Raw genomic sequence first — 20,597 nt, 5'->3', positions numbered from 1 at the left:
TATTCCGGAAGAACTGTGAGTTACGTGGTTATGTTTTTACTGCTCATAGATATTCAACAGTAATCTATTGTAGCAGTATGTGGAGGTTCGCCTGAAAACTATTAATGAGGCTTATCGAAAGTGAAACAATTGTGCACTGGCCATATTAAGTTTGTATATGGAGAGGGGAGGGGGTTGTGAAAAGTGAAAGTAAATAACTGTGAAACGCAAATGTGTACCTGTTGGCTACATCGTTTACAGTAGACAGTACTGCACTTCCACCCCCCATTTTTTTCAGCCAGTACGTCGACACCAAGGACAACAAAGAAGAAATGAAATTGGGCGAACGTCGTTACAGTATCGTTCAGAGATTAAATAGGGAAGGCAGCACAGGATCACATAAGTAAAATGACAAGGCATAGTAGAAATCCTCAGATTACTCTGGATTGCCAAATGTAATTTATTTAAGAAGAAATTGTAAAAATGCAGCAAATGAAGCAGGTGAAAGGAAATACAGATGCCTAAAAAATATGATTGACAGAAAGCAAAAAATGGCTATGCGGGAGTGGATAGAAGACAAATGCATGGCTGTAAAAGCATGCATAACTAGGGGAAAGATATATCCAACAAGATATATCTTGTTTATAGGAAAATTAAAGAAGCATTTGGAAAAAAAAGCAGTAATAATATGAATATCAAGAGCTCAGATTGCAAGCCATTACTAAGCAAAGAAGAGAAAGCTGGAAGTTGGAAGGAATATATAGATTTCCATATCAGGGGGGCAGATTTGAGGGCAGTATTACAGAAAGGGAAGAGGAAGTAGGCGAAGACGATACAGTATATATGATACTGTGAGAAAAATTTGATAGATCACTGAAAGACCTGAGTGAAAACAAGGCTCCAGACATAGATAACATTCCCTCAGAATTATTAAGGTTCTTGGGAGAGCCAGCAACAAAAAACTAATTCTTACCTGGTGTGCAAGATATATGATGGAGGTAAAGTGCTACCATACTTCACAAAGAATGTAACAATTGCAAATTGAAAGAAGACAGGTGCTGACAGGTGTGTATGCTACCAAACATTCAGTTTAATAAGTCGTGATTGCAAAATGTTTACACAAATTATATATAGAAGAATGGAAAATCTGGTAGAGGCCGAACTTGGCGAATGTTAGTTTGGCTTCTGGAGAAAAGCAGGAACATGCAAGGCAATTTTGATCATATGACTCATCGTAGATAAGGTAAATAAAATAAAAAGTAAATGTTTTGTGACTAGGGCCTCCCGTCGGGTAGACCGATCACCGGGTGCAAGTCTTTCGATTTGATGCCACTTTGGCGACTTGCGCGGCGATGGGGATGAAATGATGATTAGGGCAACCCAACACCCATTCCCTGAGTGGAGAAAATCTCTGATCCAGCTGGGAATCGGACCTGGGCCCTTAGGATTGACATTCTGACACGCTGAACATTCAGCTACTGGGGGCTGACATAGATAAGGTGACGAAAGGCAAACCTGCATTTATAACATTTGTTAATTCAGAGAAACTTTTGACACTGTGAACTGGACTGCAGTCTTTGATGTTATGAAGGTAGCAAGGATTAAATACTGGAAGATTCTTTATAATTTATTAAAATATGGATAATTTATTTATAGTACTAAAAGTTCATTTATAGCTTGCACAGAAACTAGACTGCTGTTATACGAGTTGAAGAACATGAAGAGGAAACCAAAGTTTAGAAGGGGTGAGACAGGCTTCTAGCCTATCCTTCATATTATTCATTCTGTATGTTCATCAAACTGTGAATGAAACTGAGAAGTAATTTCTATAGCAAATTAAAGTTCAGGGACAAGAAAGAAAAGCTTTGAGGTTTGCCAATGGTGTAATTGTCAGAGATGGGTAAGGTCTTGGAAGAGCAGTTGAACAGAATGGATCGGTCTTGAAAGGATTACAAGAGGAACCTTAACAAAAGTAAAACAAGGCAAAGGGAATGTAGCCAAATTAAATTAGGTAAGGCTGTTAAATTTAGGTTAGGAAATGAGACACCGAAGGTAGTAGATGAAGTTTTGCATTTTGGACTGTAAACTAACTGATGATGACTGAAGTAGAGAGGATATAAAATGCAGACTTGGCAGAAACAAGTGAAGCATATTTGCAAATCTGTCAATATGTAATATCAGTTTAAGTGTTTGGTAGCCTTTCTCAAAATATTTGTCTGGAGTACATCAATCTTGAAGTGGAATATGAATAATAATCAAATCAGGCAAGAAGAAGATAGAGGCTTTCAAAATGTGGTGCTATAGAACCACCCTGAAGAATAAATGGATAGGTTGGATAACAGATGAAAAGGTACTTAATTGAATTACGGAAAAAAATGAATTTATGGCACAACTTGACCAAAAGAAGGGATTGGTTGATAGGACACATCCCGAGGCATCAAGGAACTGTCGATTTGGTAATAGAAGATAATGGATGGGGGGGGGGAGGCGGGTAAAATTTCTAAAGAGAATCCAAGGCTTGAATACAGTAAGCAGGTTCAAATGTTTCAGGTGTGAACCGACAGATGACAAAAGACATGAATGTATGCTATTCAGTATATCTTCTATTACTGGACTGTGCTGCTTGGTAAAGTGTTTAATTTCGCTTGGTGTGTTCAGATGTAGGCATTTTCAATCATAGAAAACTAAGAAACTAAAATGAATCATTCATGCTGTTTGTACTTACCTGATAGATTAAAACTGTGTGTCATGGACATTTAATGGAAGTACATTGTTGGACCAAGTACTTTATTATGCAGAAGTAACCCAACAATAATAAAAAATATATGCAAAGCCAAAACGTTGCACTCATGAAGAAACGAGGTTTATCGTAGCAAGTATATGTCAATTGTTGTGGTAGATTGAAGTTAATTTCTCAACTAATTCATTTCCCAGTTAAAATATAAACTCAGGATGTTTGTTGTGCTTGGAAAAAAATTGTGGTCAGATATCACAAAGTTGTTAAATATGCTCACTGTAGTGGTGATCTTTTAAATGCGTTGTCTTCCGTAGCACAGTCTCTATTCTTAACTTAACCTATGTTTCGTATAAATGCCTAGCTGAGGAAATTTGTGGAATAAATTCTATCTTTTGCAATTTTGGTTCAGGCACTGCTTCAAGCGAGACTTGGAGCATATATGTCTGAAGAAGATGATGAAGATGATGATGATGATCGATCTGAACTCCGTGGAGATGCTAAACCAGTTCCTGAAATAATAACTTTAGGTGATGATGACTCTGACGTAAAAGGGCATTCAAGTAAGAGAAAACATGAAAGGAAGAGACGTCGGCATAGCAGGTAAGTTTTCTGTGTTTACCTATGGACCAACTGCATCAGTCTCGTACTTAAAGACTACTGTAGTTGTAGGTCCCCCTAAGTGCAATAGTGTTTGGCAGGTTAGTGTTGTTCAGCATTTAATTCGAGATGATGGATGTAAAGATCAGCGGCTGGAAATTTGATTTGTCCGAGGATTTTTGTATGCACTTAACATTTCTTTCACATCAAGCAGTGTTTGTTGATGTGAAAAATTCCAAGTTGCGCCTTGGACCAGAGTCTACCTCAAGCAGTGGCCCACTTGTTAACTAGGTGGGTAAGTCAGTTCAAAGGTCAGAGGAAGACATGATCGTACCACCACAATGCCTAGTGTAGCACTGCAGTGCTCATACCAATGTTCAGATTAAAGGCAGCTGTAGTTTAATGTCTTAATACCTATGTGTAATACTATGTGTGCAAACAAGCCTTAATATGCATTTAAAACATAATGATAAAAAACATAAACAGTGCAGAAACTTTGCAAAATATTTGCATGCATCCACAAACTTGAGGCTGCATGATCTGCCTCTGATCCTGTTTTCTAGGACTGGCCACCAATCACACAAGTGTGAACTGCCATCTTTCCCATTTCTTATTCCTTTATTTTGTTCAAATCTGACCCTGGCAGTCAGTCTTTACCTAACCCCTAGGGCTAGCCCTTTTTGTATCCTGTAATTGAGAATATATCCCTAGTTTTCTTTAAATAACTCTTTTATTTCGTCTCGTCCCTTTTGATGCTCACAATCCCATCCTTGGTATCTTGTACAGATTATTATTATTATTATTATTATTATTATTATTATTATTATTACACATATTTATGTAAATAATCAATTGCAGTTTATTTCTCAGCAGATTTACAAATAGATACTACATATTAAAAATAAAACCAAATATGACTGTCACTACACATTTTAAGGGTGACATTCAGAACAGCTCTCAGACATAGTTATTACAATACTGGGCAATCATTTCAGTAAAATGTATATAATAAAAATACATATTTACACTATACAGTGAAAATACCTGATTTGCATAAAATATTATTAACATTTGACAGTCACAAATCTTGTCAGTGTACTTAGCCCCACTCTGAACCAGGGACAGCTTTTTTTATTGGTAGTGTATGTCATTCTTAGATGTAGCGTCTTGCATACTGACTGGAGAATTGTTTTCAAAGAGTGGGGTTCTTTGTAATGAAACACATAAGTGAAAATGTGAATTGGTAATCTGTGATAAGTATTCCCATCTGGTTAAACAATTATTAACAGAGGTTCTTGAACTGCAAATGATTAGAATCACTCTTTTCTGAGGAATGGGAGATATTTAGAGCAAGAGAAGAATCCCCCCCCCCCAAAAAAAATTCCATGTGAAATGATGGAATGCACATGACATAAATCAGCCTTTGTGACCATTTAGTCCACAATATGAGAGAATACTCTTATCTTAGCAGCTTGGTGCTATTAACTATCAGTAACAGGTGGTTCATGAATCTCGCTGAATATGCTGAGACTGCATTTCGGTGTGTAGACTGAGGCATGGGGTTGTGTTGTGTTGAGTAAGGTTGGTGGAGGGAGAAAGAGGCCAAAAGTGCGAGGATGGGTAGCTGGCAGAATGGAGGTAGGCAGCAGCTGTATGGGATAGGAATGCAGGAGGAAAAGGCAGCATGTGCATGGCATGGGGATATGACAACACATGGGTATCAGAGCCTTGAATTTGTCCAGCACGTGATGACAATGACATGGAGGCACGGTTTTGGGACTGCATGACAGGACAGAGGAAGGGGGGACACTTGGGTGAAAGGTGTGTGTACATTTGGTTAGTGGAGAATCTCAGTAAACCCACTGCATCCACACTATCCATCCAAGTTTCCCCTTCCTCTGTACTGTCACCCCCTCCCAGTCCACACCTCCATGTCATCGCCATTGTGTGATGTACAAACTCACCGGCAGTGGTGTCCATGTACATGTACTCTAGCTCATTAAAGGATTTGTCTAAAACCTAGCAAACTTTTCATTCTTTTTTCAAAAATGGTTCAAATGGCTCTGAACACTATGGGACTTAACATCTGTGGTCATCAGTCCCCTAGAACTTAGAACTACTTAAACCTAACTAACCTGAGGACATCACACACATCCATGCCCGAGGAAGGATTCGAACCTGCGACCATAGCGGTCACGCGGTTCCATACTGAAGCGCCTAGAACCGCACGGCCACACCGGCCGGCCATTCTTTTTTGTTTGCCTGTTGATGGTTGTACGCTTCTACTACTCAGAGTGTGTACTACTCAGTGTGTGGCCTCCTTCAATCCTAACTTATTTACGTTCTTGCAGAACTTTCCTTAGCATTTTCACTGTGTACCCAGGTTAACAGAAAAGGACTTACCAGCAAATCAATTAAAGACTTTCAGTGAAATGCTGTTACCTATATGTATGTGTTGCCTTTTGGGGTCAACCGATGGTTGTCTTCTTACGTGGCTGATGTAATGCCACATCACCAGAGATGCTGTGCAGGACACTCTCTGTCCCTAGTTTATTTACCATCCTCTCTCTCACAGTTCAGTGGCAACATATTGCCCAACATTACTTAATCCTACGGATCACTCATTGAGTACCCCTATTAACACAATCATTATAAACTTCAAATTAAAACCAGGCATGAAAAATCATCAGCTACAGCCTGAAATTATGAGGTTTCTTAACCCCTCAGGCTGGGAGCCCGAGTACGTACACGCGCGCTGCGAATGTCCGCACTGGCGGCATCCTGACCACGTACTCGCCAGTTGCAGTCTCGGAGGTAAAACTGTATTGCTCTGCCATCTGTTGACGACAGCCAATACTACTTTGTCAGCTAACTATAGACATATTTGTGCTGCTCTTCTTCGAAGATCTTTGTCATGAAGTGAGGCAGTCGGGAGAAATAACGTGTTGTAGCTTACAGTACGAGCAACACTCTTGAATGCAAAACGATGCAGCTAAACACTTTGCGCAGTCTTACTTCAGAGCAAATTCTCACAGTTCTCAATGAACCGACGAATTGTTTAGATAGTATAAATGACAGCGGGAGTGATCTAGATGTTGACGATGAAAGTGATTTTGACTGTTTGGAAGAAACACCTGAAAGAAGTGAAGAAGAAATGGCAGACAGTGATGATGACATCGAACAAGGTGCACCAGTGAAACGCGCACAGAATGAAGAAGACCGGGAATGGCAAGAGTTGACAGTTCTTATGTCTCTTTGAAAACACCATTCGTTGGTAAATGTGAACCTGTGATACAGGTAGATTCTGCACCTGAAGCGTTCAAGCTCTATTTCAGTAAAACCATTGTAGAAACAGTCGTGTGTGAAACTAACCGTTATGCTGCAGATTGTATACAAAAACAGACTGCTCTACAACCTCATTCTAGACTACGTAACTGGGTAGATACTGACAACGATAAGCTTTGTATGTTTTTCGCACAGCAGATGTTGATGGAAATTATTCAGAAGCCATCCATAAAGTTGTATTTCAGCAAGTATCCACTTTTGAGCATGCTGATTTTTTACCAGAGTATGCAACAAGACAGGTTTGATCTACTTTGCAGATTCCTTCATTTTGTAATTAATGAAGAACTGAATAAATTTGAAGGCAATAAGAGATTGTTCAAGTTGGGTTCCATCATTGAGCACTTGAATGATACATGTAGAAATACATACAACATGGGAGAAAACATTTCTGTTGATGAATCTCTTACGTTATGGAAAGGAAGGCTGGCAATAAAAACCTATCTATCTCTCAAATCAGCAAAGTTTGTTATAAAGTCCTATGAGATCTGCGAATCTTCCACAGGTTATTTATGGCAATTTATTATTTATGCAGGAAGTTCCACAGAAATAGAAACTAAATATCTTTCTGCAGATACCCTGGAAACCAGTCGGATTGTAGTGAAGCTTGTTGAGCCTCTTTTCAACTTAGACCATACGCTTGGGATGGACAATTGTTATAACAGCATCCTTTTGTGACACGTTTTGAAGGAAAGAGGTATGAATGTAGCTGGCACATTTCGACTGAATAGTAAGAATGTACTTGATGCCTTGAGACGTGCAAAACTGAAGAAAGGTGAACTCGTAGCATATTATTCACACAGTGTAATGGTACTGAAATGGGTGGATAAAAAGCAGGTTGCCTTTATTTCTACATTTCATAATGATGCAGTTGTTACGGCAAGCAAAAGGGGCAAAGAGGTAAGAAAGCCTCGGTGCATAAAAGAGTACAATAGTTTTACGGATGGTGTAGATTTGAAGGATCAGAAACTACAACCTTTTCTCATGGAAAGGAAGAAAGGTGTAAAGTGGTATATGAAAATGTTTAGAAGGCTGATGAATGTTGCGGTGCACAATGCTTTTATTGTTTACAGTGCTAGCGAAAAAACAACAGAAGAAACTCATATAAATTTCAGGCTTCTGCTCATAACACAATGCTGGAAATTAACGGGAAGAATGTAACTTCACCTCGATGAGGGCGACCTTCAAAAACTCCTGTGCCTGAACGGCTTACAGCAAGGCATTTCATTGAGAAGATCCCACCAACAGAGAAGAAGATTAAGCCTACAAAGAGATGTGCAGGCTGCTGCAAGAAGACAGGGAAACGTAAGGAAACATCGTTGTGGTGCAAGGACTGTGGTGTAGGACTTTGTTTTGAAGATTGTTTCAAAATATACCACACTCAGAATTCATTTTAAGTGAAAATGTATGTTTTAATCATAATTAATATGTATTGATACCAATTCCTGAAATTTTTGTAGCATTTGGACAAGTAATTCCCATCCTAGAGAAATTTCACTGAAACGCTGCATTCTGGGGCCAGCCAGCCATATAAACTACCGCCAGTAGGCTAGGCATGCGCCCGGAAACTACTGGCTTTGAAGGGTTAATGTAAGTCATCTTCCAACTCTACACCCTCATCTGCAGATCATAACTGAATAAATAGTGATAGGAGTTGTTGAGTTCCTAAGATCCATGTTGGTGTCTTTTTGCCATACTTCATGTAGAAAAGTGCAGGATCAGAAGTAGCTAGCCATGCCCCATGGCCTGATACCATTGCCTGAGTTCACTCTGTCCACTACTCGCAATATTCTTTCCTCTCAGGTGGAATGTTGTTGTCTCAAGGATTTGAATGTGGCAGCAGAATCTCTGACAGCCCTACTTGCAGCACAGTTGCTGCCCAAAGAGTCTGGTGAGACACATGAACAATGTTAATCTTTGGCAGAGCTGTAATCATAATAGTCTCAATGCAGATCTTAGTGCTTATAAACCTTAGAGCCTGAGATCAAGATGTACAGTTTGTAAGTGCTCACATACCAATGGTGACTTGAGTCTCCTGCCTGTCATGTCATGTAGAAGTTACTGTGTCACCCATAATATCTTTAGTTCAGACGTAGAGTTACCACCCAGTCTAAAGTGAGTTACCACTCAGTGTGAGTTAGTGAGCAGCCCACCCATATTTGTTCCCCATGAAATGATCTATCCAAAACTGTTACTTTACGGGCACTAACAGTTGCATAGCTTGAATGTCTAGTTTTGGGCACTGATGTCTACACAGGGTTGTCACAAGGGAAATCAGGAAGCATCATGAATTTCAAATGTGCCAGGGAAGTATCAGGGAAATCTGAAAAAAAGTTCTGGAAAAATCTCATGTTTGTCTCAGTATATGAAATGGTTTGTTACTGAGATGTCACACATCATCACTGGCTGGGCAGAGCTGAGAATGTGCGCAGCTTCCCTGCTCCCTCGTTGTTACTGCTTCTCCCCTTCCTACCACTCCCCTCAGCTTGCAGTCAGAGCTGCCATGACTTCTTGCCACTAGCCTAGCAGCTGCCGACGAGAGGCAGGGAGGCATGAGGAGTGGTTTGTTTGGATCTGATTCTGAGAGATTGTTTGCACAGTACCAGAGAAGGCAGTCATGTGTGCATGAGTTGCATATGAGTGATTCTGTGGATGTGTGTGCGATCTCATTTTCTGACAAAGGCTATGGCCGAAAATTTAGTTGTGATATTGTGATTGTTTTTCCTACGCACCAGTCTGCGGCTCAGCAATCATCTTTACGGTAAGTTGCTACCTATCCTCATTAGTATTGATTCTCACAGTATTTGTGCAGTTATCTGTTGCATGGATTGATCGCAGCGGTCTCATTTCGTGAACATGATGTCTGTGACACGTGAGTAGTTGGCCATATGAGTGGATTTCCACGACAGGCCAAAACCATAGGCCGGAAGCTCATTGTTCCCCACTAATGTGCAGGGCCTGCCTGTCAGAACTAGTCTCACTGATCTGCCCGCAGGATGGGTCTGTTTGTGTGTGGCGTAATGTGGAGGATTTTCGTGGTTTATTTATGTACCCAGGACCGATGTGCTCCTCTATGGGCCACAGGCCATGGGCGATGGATTACAGGAATTGCAACTGTCTCACCACAAGTAAATTTGAGGATATTTCTGAAATCAGTGAAGGTATTTTAAATCCATCTTGTGCTCCAAGGAAATGTGCACTTTTGTCATGAGATGTTTTTTATTGAAATAAAATGACAACAGTGGTCTAATGATACACATATACCATTTGGTTTGCTTTCTCCATCTAAAAACAGCTCGTTACAATAGATGATGTTAGTACTTAAGATTTTTGCTCACATGGGGGAGAAATTCAGAAGTCCTTACATCTTTTTGTCAACTTATGTCTTTACATACCCTCAAGATCTCAATATTTGTCGGGAAGAAATATTAAAACTTGTCTGGAAATCAGGGAATTTCACTTAGCGCATAGTCCATGTCAATTCAGGCAGGCTAGGAAAAAAATCTTACCTTCACAGTCTCAGATGTTATTAAATGTAGCATATGTAAAAATGAAGGACTAAGTAAGGAAAACGTATTTTTTGTTTTCTCCAAAAAAATTTCTGCTCCAAGATACAGGCCTCCAAAGATGACACTGTACATACCATTCTGAAGATTTGAATTTTGGTAGAAAATGTTGTATCTCTGTAACAGTTCTAGATATTTTGTTTCTCTCTCTCTTTTTTTATTTTATTTGAAAGATAATTGCTTTATGATTACAAAGAAATCCTCCATTAGGAGTTCTTTTACTATAGCATTCTGACTTTTTTTATAATTTGTGGGAAAATTTTTTTCTCAAAAATGCCAGTCCATAAAATTTTGATTTTCTCTCCCTCACTCCCTCCATCCCCTCCTCCCTCCCTCCCTCTCTCTCCCTCCCTTCCTCCCTCCCTCCCTCTCTCTCCCTCCCTTCCCCCCCCCCCCCCTCTCTCTCTCTCTCTCTCTCTCTCTCTCTCTCTCTCTCTCTCTCTCTCTGTCTGTCTGTCTGTTGATTAGTACCATGTAGTTCTACATTCCCTGAAAAGGAGATCTTCTGCTTTTAGATTGAACAGGTTTTATAAACAATTGAAATTTTTGCCAAACATGAAAGCTGTTTTATTACCACACTATCGTGTAACAGGCTCATAAAAATCAAAACGTAGCCTTATGTAACATAATGTTAGTTTTGAAAGATGAGTAAGAGACTCATTTTTCAAGCATTTTAAATGGTTCCAAAATGTATGTGAAAGGTCAAAAGACTTAAAGGGTTCAATTTAAACAACTTCTGTGGACACTCAATGAACTACTGCTTCAGTACCTTCCTTTGCTATAGAGTGATGCCTTTCTGTTAAACCAATAGGAACTGGAGTACTTACTATATTCAAAACATTGTGAACAGGAAGTGAGCACTGATGGCGTTGTTGCTGTCCTTCAGCTGGAAACCTGTATCCAGCAGCTGATCCATGTGGTAGCATAAAGTTCACTACAATTTCGTTTAACTCATAACCGGTGTCTATAATCTCTGCAATCCACCAGTCACAATCATACACACACGCCACAAACATCCCCCTTCTGTGGTTGTGAATTTGAATATTACCCTGCTGTTTCTGAAGTGTTAGTTGAACGAATGAAATTTCTTCTTTCTTGCTCTGTTAAGTGCGAGCAATATGAGTTCACCCATCACTTTGAGCCCAAGAATGTGTCTTCTGAATTCCTTTCACAGGAATGGTTTGATTGGACCATTCTTCTTTTTTCTGCTCACAGAATTCTTCGATTTCCTCTTTGGACAGAAGAGTGAGGGCTGTGGATGTGTAAGATTTCACGACTCAAGTAACATCCTCAGCATCTGAATTATAGCTGTATTTGATCTCGAATGATTGTTTTGTAGCATGGTGCTTCATCAGGCTGCCTAAATCATCGCAAGGCCCCTTCCCATGACCAGTAGCACTGTATACCCAGTCAGTTGTCACCAGCAACTTAACTCAATTCAAACAACTGGTAACAATTTTTAAAATGACTAGGAGCACCAACAGAAATGATGATGATCTACTCTGCTCCTTTTTGTAGTTGAAGAATTTTGCGCATTGGTAGCAAAGCATGTGCTGACTCACGTCCTGTGTCATCACTTGTAACTGCAGCACTTGTGGTCACCTGGTCATTACTCGAATGATACCCTTGTACTTCTTGTGGGAGAATTAAAGACCAGTTCTCAGCAAAATCACAGTGAAACACTAAACATAGTTCTTTAGCCAGTACACACCCTTTCACTTCTGCAACGTGTTGTTGTTGCAATTTTTTCAGATGCCGGTGTTTTACTGCTTTCACTGACCATTTACCAAGTTCATCAATGAAACTGTCAAAGGCAACAGTTTTCTTAATTACTTTATTTTCCTCCCATGTTGTATATGTAATTTCTGCAGAGTTATTGGTACGTCTTCCAGACCAAGTGTCTGTAAAGACAGTCCTCCCTTTCCATGGCAGTCACCACATTTGTGAAACAAACAAGTCTCTCGCTGTACGTCACAGACTACTAATGATTTCACACACCCAACCGAGGTGTCGTATGTCACGTTCTCCAGTAAGTTATTAAAGGTTACCACCAAAAGTTCAAAATTTGCATACACACACAGAGATCTGTAGGTGAGTGTGGAACCACCCCCTTAGGTCGTAGTGCATAAAATTTTGATCTTCCAGTATGTGAAGTTGTATAGTTGCTCTTATAAATTGCAAAAGTTTCTTTAATACTGCAAGTCATGTACCTCTTCACTTTCAAAACTTTTTGACCTTCAACTGTTACACTTATAGTGTCTTTTTTTGTTGGCACTCTGGCGAGTACAGTCCCATTTATCTTCCATATAAAATGACTGCACTATTTGAACTTTAGCAGCTCCTACAGGATGACCATAATAGGGATCTGGTCTTCCAAAGACTCCTGTCACAGACCTCACATTTCTTGATTTGTCTACCATGTACTTTGATACTGATACAGCGTGCCTAAAAATTGTTTTCTTTGAAATTGTCTCTGGAATAATAGTTACAACTTAAATGTTTTCACTGTAGGATGCACAATATTCAACAGCTGAATTGATATTTGTGAAAATTCCTGGCAAGAGGTGCAAGATTGCTTTGGTTCATTTTCTTCTGAAGATGGATATTCTGCTTTGAAGAGTGTGGGTCAGTTTTCCTGTAGTGTATTTATGCATAACTTTAGTAATTTCTCTGCGCTTTCTTGATGCATAGAGCTTATGACTCGGCATCTCTGACCACTGTTTCTTAACAGCACTAAACATGTACCCCTGTAGTTCACTGATTCAGGGTATTTAATTCTTCGTCTATTGATGCAACATCTGCATCATCTGCACCATGGGAGGTTTCGCCTTGTTCTGTCAAAAGATTTAGAACACAAAAAGTCGTCACTGGAAACATTTTCACTTTGAAACAGTCTTCAAATGAAAACACTTAATCCCAACCTGAACAGAGTCTGTTTTTTTTTATTTGTCTTACATATCACTCTTTTATGGATATGCAAATAGTCAGTACACTTCACTCTCCTGTGGTCCCAGTCGGAAGACATTTCAAACAGTCCTTTTCACAAAACACACTGCAACTGTGTCAACTGGCAAATTCCTCACGAAAACACAGAACTTGGTGGATGGTGTCATATTTCTTAGAAGCCTCTTCAGTAAGCAAATTAGGACTGAACAACTACAATGCAGAAACCTGCAGTGAACAACCATGACAAAGAAACTGACGAGAAACTATAACACAGTGTAAGAAATATCTGCAACAATGAAAGTGAAAAGAAATAACTGCAACAAAGAAAGTGATAACTGCAACAAAGACAATAGAAATAAACATTGTAACAACGAAATTAAGTAAGAAACGACTTCAGTGAAGATATTCATTACCCTTGAAAGTTAAAAAAAATGATATTTTAAAAAGTAAAACCTGTCCACCTTAAAAGTGGAAGCTCTCCTTTACAAAGAATATAGTACTACATGGTACTAATCAACAGAAAAAAAATTAACTTTTCTGGATTGGCACTTTTGGAAAAAAATTCTGTAAATTAAAAAAAAAAAATCAAATGGCTACACTAAAAGAATTTTGACAGATATGTCCAAATGGAGGATACCCTTGTAATCATAAAGCAATTATCTTTCACATAAAAAAAAAACTCTAACAAAATATCTAGAACTGTTACAGAGATACAGCATTTTAAAAATGTTTCCAAAATTTGCATCTTCAAAATGGTGTTTGTAGTGTCGTCTTTGGTGGCCTGTATCTCAGTGCAGGGGGTTTTTTTTTTTTTTTTTTTGAAGACAAAAAGAATACGTGTTTCTTACTTACTCCTGAATTTTAACATATGCTAAATTCAATACCATCGTATGCCACACGGAAACTTGTGGTTCCCATAAACCTCAGTAATCAGTAGTTTAGGGCTCTCCTTCAAGTTTTTGAGTCACCAAAATGTAAAAACAAAATGATGCCATGGACAATTTCAGCTGGAGTAAATTTTGCATCCAAGAAGAAACTGTTTACAATACAGAATCATATTTTTAGCCCAAATAATTTATTGTATGAAGGCTTCCCAAGCTGCTGTTTCACAAATGTATCACCATGCATCACAGCAAAGAATTACATAAATAATTATTGACATCTTTTCATAGTGGATTCCATGCCTCCCCCAAATATTTTTTGTGGTGGATGTATTCGTGATAAGTCTTATCCAGTTTTGTGCTATATATCTTTCGCCGCCCCCCCCCCCCCCCCCATGAACCCTGGACCTTGCCGTCGGTGGGGAGGCTTGCGTGCCTCAACGATACAGACAGCTGTACCATAGGTGCAACCACAACGGAGGGGTATCTGTTGAGAGGCCAGACAAACGTGTGGTTCCTGAAGAGGGGCAGCAGCCTTTACAGTAGTTGCAGGGGCAGCAGTCTGGATGATTGACTGATCTGGCCTTGTAACACTAACCAAAAAGGCCTTGCTGTGCTGGTACTGCGAACGGCTGAAAGCAAGGGGAAACTACAGCCGTAATTTTTCCCAAGGGCATGCAGCTTTACTGTATGGTTAAATGATGATGGCATCCTCTTGGGTAAAATATTCCAGAGGTAAAATAGTCCCCCATTCGGATCTCCGGGCGGGGACTACTTAGGAGGATGTTGTTATCAGGAGAAAGAAAACTGACATTTTACGGGGCGGAGCGTGGAATGTCAGATCCCCTAATTGGCCAGGTAGGTTGGAAAATTTAAAAAGGGAAATGAATAGGTTAAAGTTAGATATAGTGGGAATTAGTGAAGTTCGGTGGCAGGAGGAACGAGACTGCTGGTCAGGTGAATACAGGGTTATAAATACAAAATCATATAGGGGTAATGCAAGGGTAGGTTTAATAATGAATAAAAAAAATAGGAATGTGGGTAAGCTACTACAAACAGCATAGTGAGCGCATTGTTATGGCCAAGATAGATACGAAGCCCACACTTACCACAGTAGTGTAAGTTTATATGCCGACTAGCTCTGCAGATGACGAAGAGATTGATGAAATGTGTGATGAGATAAAAGAAATTAATTCAAATAGTGAAGGGAGACGAAAATTTAATAGTCATGGGTGACTGGAATTCCATAGTAGGAAAAGGAAGAGAAGGAAATGTAGTAGATGAATATGGAATGGGGGAAAGAAATGAAAGAGGAAGCCGCCTGGTAGAATTTTGCACAAAGCATAACTTAATCATAGCTAACACTTGGTTCAAGAATCATAAATGAAGGTTGTATACGTTGAAGAAGCCTAGAGATACTGACAGGTTTCAGATAGATTATATAATGGTAAGACAGAGATTTAGGAACCAGGTTTTAAATTGTAAGACATTTCCAGGGGCAGATGTGGACTCTGACCACAATCTATGGGCTATGAACTGTAGATGAAAACTAAAGAAATTGCAAAAAGGTGGGAATTTAAGGAGATGGGACTTGGATAAACTAACAGAACCAGAGGTTGTAGAGAGTTTCAGGGAGAGCATTAGGAAACGATTGACAAGAATAGGGGAAAGAAATACAGTAGAAGAAGAATGGGTAGCTTTGAGAGATGAAATAGTGGCAGGAGAGGATCAAATAGGTAAAAAGACGAGGGCTAATAGAAATCCTTGGGTAGCAGAAGAGATACTGAATTTAATTGATAAAGGAGAAAATATAAAAATACAGTAAATAAAGCTGGCAAAAAGGAATTCAAACGTCAAAAAAATGAGATCGACAGGAGGTGCAAAATGGCTAAGCAGGGATGGCTAGAGGTGGAGGACAAATGTAAGGATGTAGAGGCTTATCTCACTAGGGGTAAGATAGATACTGCCTACAGGAAAATTAGAGAGACATTTGGAGAAAAGAGAACCTCTTTTATGAATATCAAGAGCTCAGATGGAAACCCAGTTCTAAGCCAAGAAGGGAAAGCAGAAAGGTGAAAGGAGTATATGGAGGGTCTATACAAGGGCGATGTTCTTGAGGACAATATTATAGAAATGGAAGAGGATGTAGATGAAGATGAAATGTGAGATATGATACTGCATGAAGAGTTTGACAGAGCGGTGAAAGACCTAAGTCGAAACAAGGCCCCAGGAGTAGACAACATTCCATTAGAACTACTGATAGCCTTGGGAGAGCCAGCCCTGACAAAACTCTACCATCTGGTGAGCAAGATGTATGAGACAGACGAAATATCCTCAGACTTCAAGAAGAATATAATAATTCCAATCCCAAAGAAAGCAGGGGCTGACAGTTGTGAAAATTACCGAACTATCAGTTTAATAAGCCACGGCTGCAAAATACTAAGACGAATTCTTTACAGACAAATGGAAAAACTGGTAGAAGCCGACCTCGGGGAAGATTGGTTTGGATTCTGTAGAAATATCGGGACACGTGAGGCAATACTGACCCTATGACTTGTCTTAGAAGCTATATTAAGGAAAGGCAAACCTATGTTTCTAGCATTTGTAGACTTAGAGAAAGCTTTTGACAATGTTGACTGGAATACTCTCTTTCAAATTTTGAAGGTGGCAGGGGTAAACTACAGGGGGCGAAAGGCTATTTACAATTTGTACAGAAACCAGATGGCAGTTATAAGAGTCGAGGGACATGAAAGGGAAGCAGTGGTTGGGAAGGGAGTGAGACAGGGTTGTAGCCTCTCCTCGATGTTATTCAATCTCTATATTGAGCATGCAGTAAAGGAAGCAAAAGAAAAATTCGGAATAGGAATTAAAATCAATGGAGAAGAAATAAAAACTTTGAGGTTCGCCGATGACATTGTAATTCTGTCAGAGACAGCAAAGGACCTGGAAGAGCAGCTGAACGGAATGGACAGTGTCTTGAAAGGAGGATATAAGATGAACATCAACAAAAGCAAAACGAGGATAATGGAATGTAGTGAATTAAATCTGCTGATGCTGAGGGTATTAGATTAGGAAATGAGACACTTGAAGTAGTAAATGAGTTTTGCTATTTGTGGAGCAAAATAACTGATGATTGTCGAAGTAGAGAGGATATAAAATGTAGACTGGCAGTGGCAAGGAAAGCATTTCTGAAGAAGAGAAATTTGTTAACACCGAGTATAGATTTAAGTGTCAGGAAGTCTTTTCTGAAAGTATTTGTTGGAGTGTAGCCATGTATGGAAGTGAAACGTGGACTGTAAATAGTTTAGACAAAAATAGAATAGAAGGTTTCGAAATGTGGTGCTACAGAAGAATACTGAAGATTAGATGGGTAGATCACATAACTAATGAGGGGGTACTGAATAGAATTGAGGAGAAGAGAAATTTGTGGCACAACTGGACTAGAAGAAGGGACCAGTTGGTAGGGCATATTCTGAGGCATCAATGGATCACAAATTTAGTATTGGAGAGCATCGCGGAGGGTAAAAATCGTAGAAGGAGACCAAGAGATGAATACACTAAACAGATTCAGAAGGATGTACAGGGGTTGTTTTTTAAGTAAGGGCTGTTCGCGTGTATAGTCCCGTAGTTTGCGCGGACACTGCAACAAGCCACCGCGCCACTTGCCGGCATCCTTCCCATTCACACTGATGCAAGTTGCAGCTCTGTAGCTGACGTGTACGCATCGCTGTGCTACTTTATAATGTTTACGATTATTGAATCGCCCGCCGCGTGTGAGATATGGTCAGTGATACATTTTGACTGCGAGAATCCTATCAGCTGCAGATATTCATCGTCAGTTAACAGAAGTTTATGGCTTGAATGCAATGAGTGAAGGTAAAGTGCGTCAATGGGTTAGAGAGTAAAAATGGCCATCAAAACCTCCATGACGAAGAACGCTCAGGCCAGCCCTATGTGATCACTGATGATTTGGTGGCTGCAGTCGAAACAAAGATTCGTGAGGACAGAAGATTCACAATTTCCACTCTTTCTTTGGAATTTCCACAAGTTTGAAGATCGGTTTTGTACAAAATTGTGTCTGAAAACCTAAACTTTAAGAAACTGTGTTCTCGGTGGGTACCCAGACTCCTCACAGAGGACCACAAAGGGAAGAGATTTGCCACTTCATTGGACTTTTTGATTCGTTACGAGGAAGAAGGGGATGACATGTTGAGTCAAATTGTCACTGGAGATGAAACATGGGTATCCCATATCACTCCCGAAAGCAAGTGACAATCGATGGAATGGCTACACCCAACCTCACCCGTCAAGGTCAAAGCCAAACGAACGCTGTCAAAGCCAAGATTATGGCAACTGTCCTCTGGGACCGGCGCGGTGTTTTGCTAGTGGACTTTATGCCACGAGGAACGACAATCAACTCAGATGCCCACTGTGCAACTCTAAAGAAGCTCGGCAGAGCAATTCAAAACAAAAGGCGCGGCATGCTGACAAAAGGAGTTTTGCTCCTGCACGATAATGCTAGGCCGCACACCTCTCAAAAGACTCGGGATTTGATTGATTCTTTTGGCTGGGAAGTTTTGGACCATGCACCATACAGCCCCGACCTTGCTCCTAGCGATTTTCACCTTTTCCGGTACCTGAAACACCATCTTGACGGGCAGCGCTTCAATGACGACAATGAAGTGAAAGCGGCCGTGAACTCTTGGCTGTCGGAGCAGGCGGCCGAATTCTTTGAAGATGGAATTAAAAACTTTGTTGTACGGTATGACAAGTGCTTAAATAAACAAGGCAACTATGTAGAAAAATAGGTAAAAGTGTGTAGAATCAGAAAATAAAAGTTTTTTTACAAAAGTATTTGTATCTTTTTTAAAAAATAAAAATGGCCCGTACTTACAAAACAACCCTCGTAGGTTGCAGTAGGTACTGTTAGATGAAGAAGCTTGCACAGGATATAGTAGTATGGAGAGCTGCACCAAACCAGTCTCAGGACTGAAGACCACAACAACAACATCTTTCGTTGGGCAGGACAGGTGATGCTGCAGGTTATGAAATTATGTCATGTTGCAGGTAGCTCTGCGATTTTACAGCTTAGTAGATTTTTGCATTTCTGAAAATAGTGGCAGTAGGACTAAGTGTAGGGTGTTCCATTTATCTGATGACTGCAGGCCTGGGGTATTGCAGACCGGCCATGAAAGCTGCACCTGCCAGTTGAATGAGTTCTGCAGGACCACACTATGCCTCCCCTCCCTCTTTTTTTTTTGTTGTGGGTTTTAGCCGGAAGGCCATACAAACGTACATGCCTTTTTGGCTAGTGTCATTCGAGCAGTGAAATAGGCATCACGAGTGCAATAGTGAAGTTTGTGAAAGCAACAATAACAAGAGCAAATTATTCGATTCCACAACGATTGTTTATTTACAATTCCTGAGTGTATACAGAGTCCGCTTACTGTTCGGAGATTGTTTGAACAGAAGTTTCCAGATGTTCAAGTTCCAAGCCATGATGCAGTTCACAAATTAGTGAATAAATTTCATCAAACGGAAAGTGTTCAAGACAAGAAGTGTAAATGACGACGTACAATTCAAGACAAGAATTTTAAACACTGACGTACAATGCTCACAGAAGCTCATCTTGATGACATTGCATACCATCTGGAAAATTCCCCTAAAAGTCTCTGTGACATCTTTCTCAGCAGACAAAAATATCGTGCACCTATGTACAAAGAGGTGCTAAGCTGCTTGGGCTGAGGCCTTATAAAGTATCAGTAGTACAAGAACTTTGACCTGGTGATCCTGTGCAGAGGGTTAAGTTTTGCAAATGGGCTTTAAAACAAGTGCATTACAGTGAAATAGATCCTTACCTCATTCTGTTTTCTGACGAGGCTTGATTCCATTTACACAGGTATGTTAATTCCCAAAACTGTCGACATTGGAGTGCAGATAGACCTGTTGTGCTTCATGAGGAACCCCTTCATGATCAGAAAACAGAGATGTGGTGCGCAGTTAGTAGTGACAGAATAGCAGGCCCATTTTTTTTAATGGCACAGTTAAAGGTGAAAGATATGGGCAAAACATTTTGTGACCGTTTTTTAATGAAACTGAGTGAAAGAGACTGAAGCTTCTCATTTTTTCAGTAGGATCTGGCAAGGGCTCATATGGCCAATGTTTCTTTGAATGCAATTTATGTGTTCAATGAAAGAGTGGTTAGTAACAATATCTGACCTGCTACAAGTCGTGATTTAACTCGCGCAATTTTTATTTGTGGGCTGCAGTGAAAGACAAAGTGTACTCAAAAAAATCATCACACAATAGAGGAACTCGAGGATAATATCCGTGACTCAATTAATTCAATATCTCAGAGAGAATTACACTGTGTGATTCACTTCCACTTCTTTTTGGATGTATGAAAGTGGGTACTTCCTAAGTTTCCCTATGGTCAAGGTGCATCTGTATTCACCTTGCTATTTCAATCCACAATATTCCATCCTATGGGGCAGATATGCATTTAAGTCTAATAGAGTAAGAATGAATAAATTACAACTGGATCAAGTG

General features: G+C 39.9%; 1 protein-coding gene across 1 annotated transcript in view; it reads left to right on the top strand.

The window, feature by feature from the left end:
• LOC126482400 (serine/threonine-protein kinase PRP4 homolog) overlaps positions 1-20,597 on the top strand; it is a 148,489-nt gene that overhangs the window by 30,554 nt on the left and 97,338 nt on the right. The window contains exon 4 of the mRNA XM_050106516.1: positions 3,126-3,316. Coding sequence (XP_049962473.1) covers positions 3,126-3,316 — 191 coding nt within the window. The remainder of the gene's footprint in view (positions 1-3,125; positions 3,317-20,597) is intronic.

Source organism: Schistocerca serialis, chromosome 5 (genome assembly GCF_023864345.2).
Source record: "Schistocerca serialis cubense isolate TAMUIC-IGC-003099 chromosome 5, iqSchSeri2.2, whole genome shotgun sequence".
NCBI lineage: Eukaryota > Metazoa > Arthropoda > Insecta > Orthoptera > Acrididae > Schistocerca > Schistocerca serialis.
This window is presented reverse-complemented; position numbering and strand designations above follow the sequence as displayed.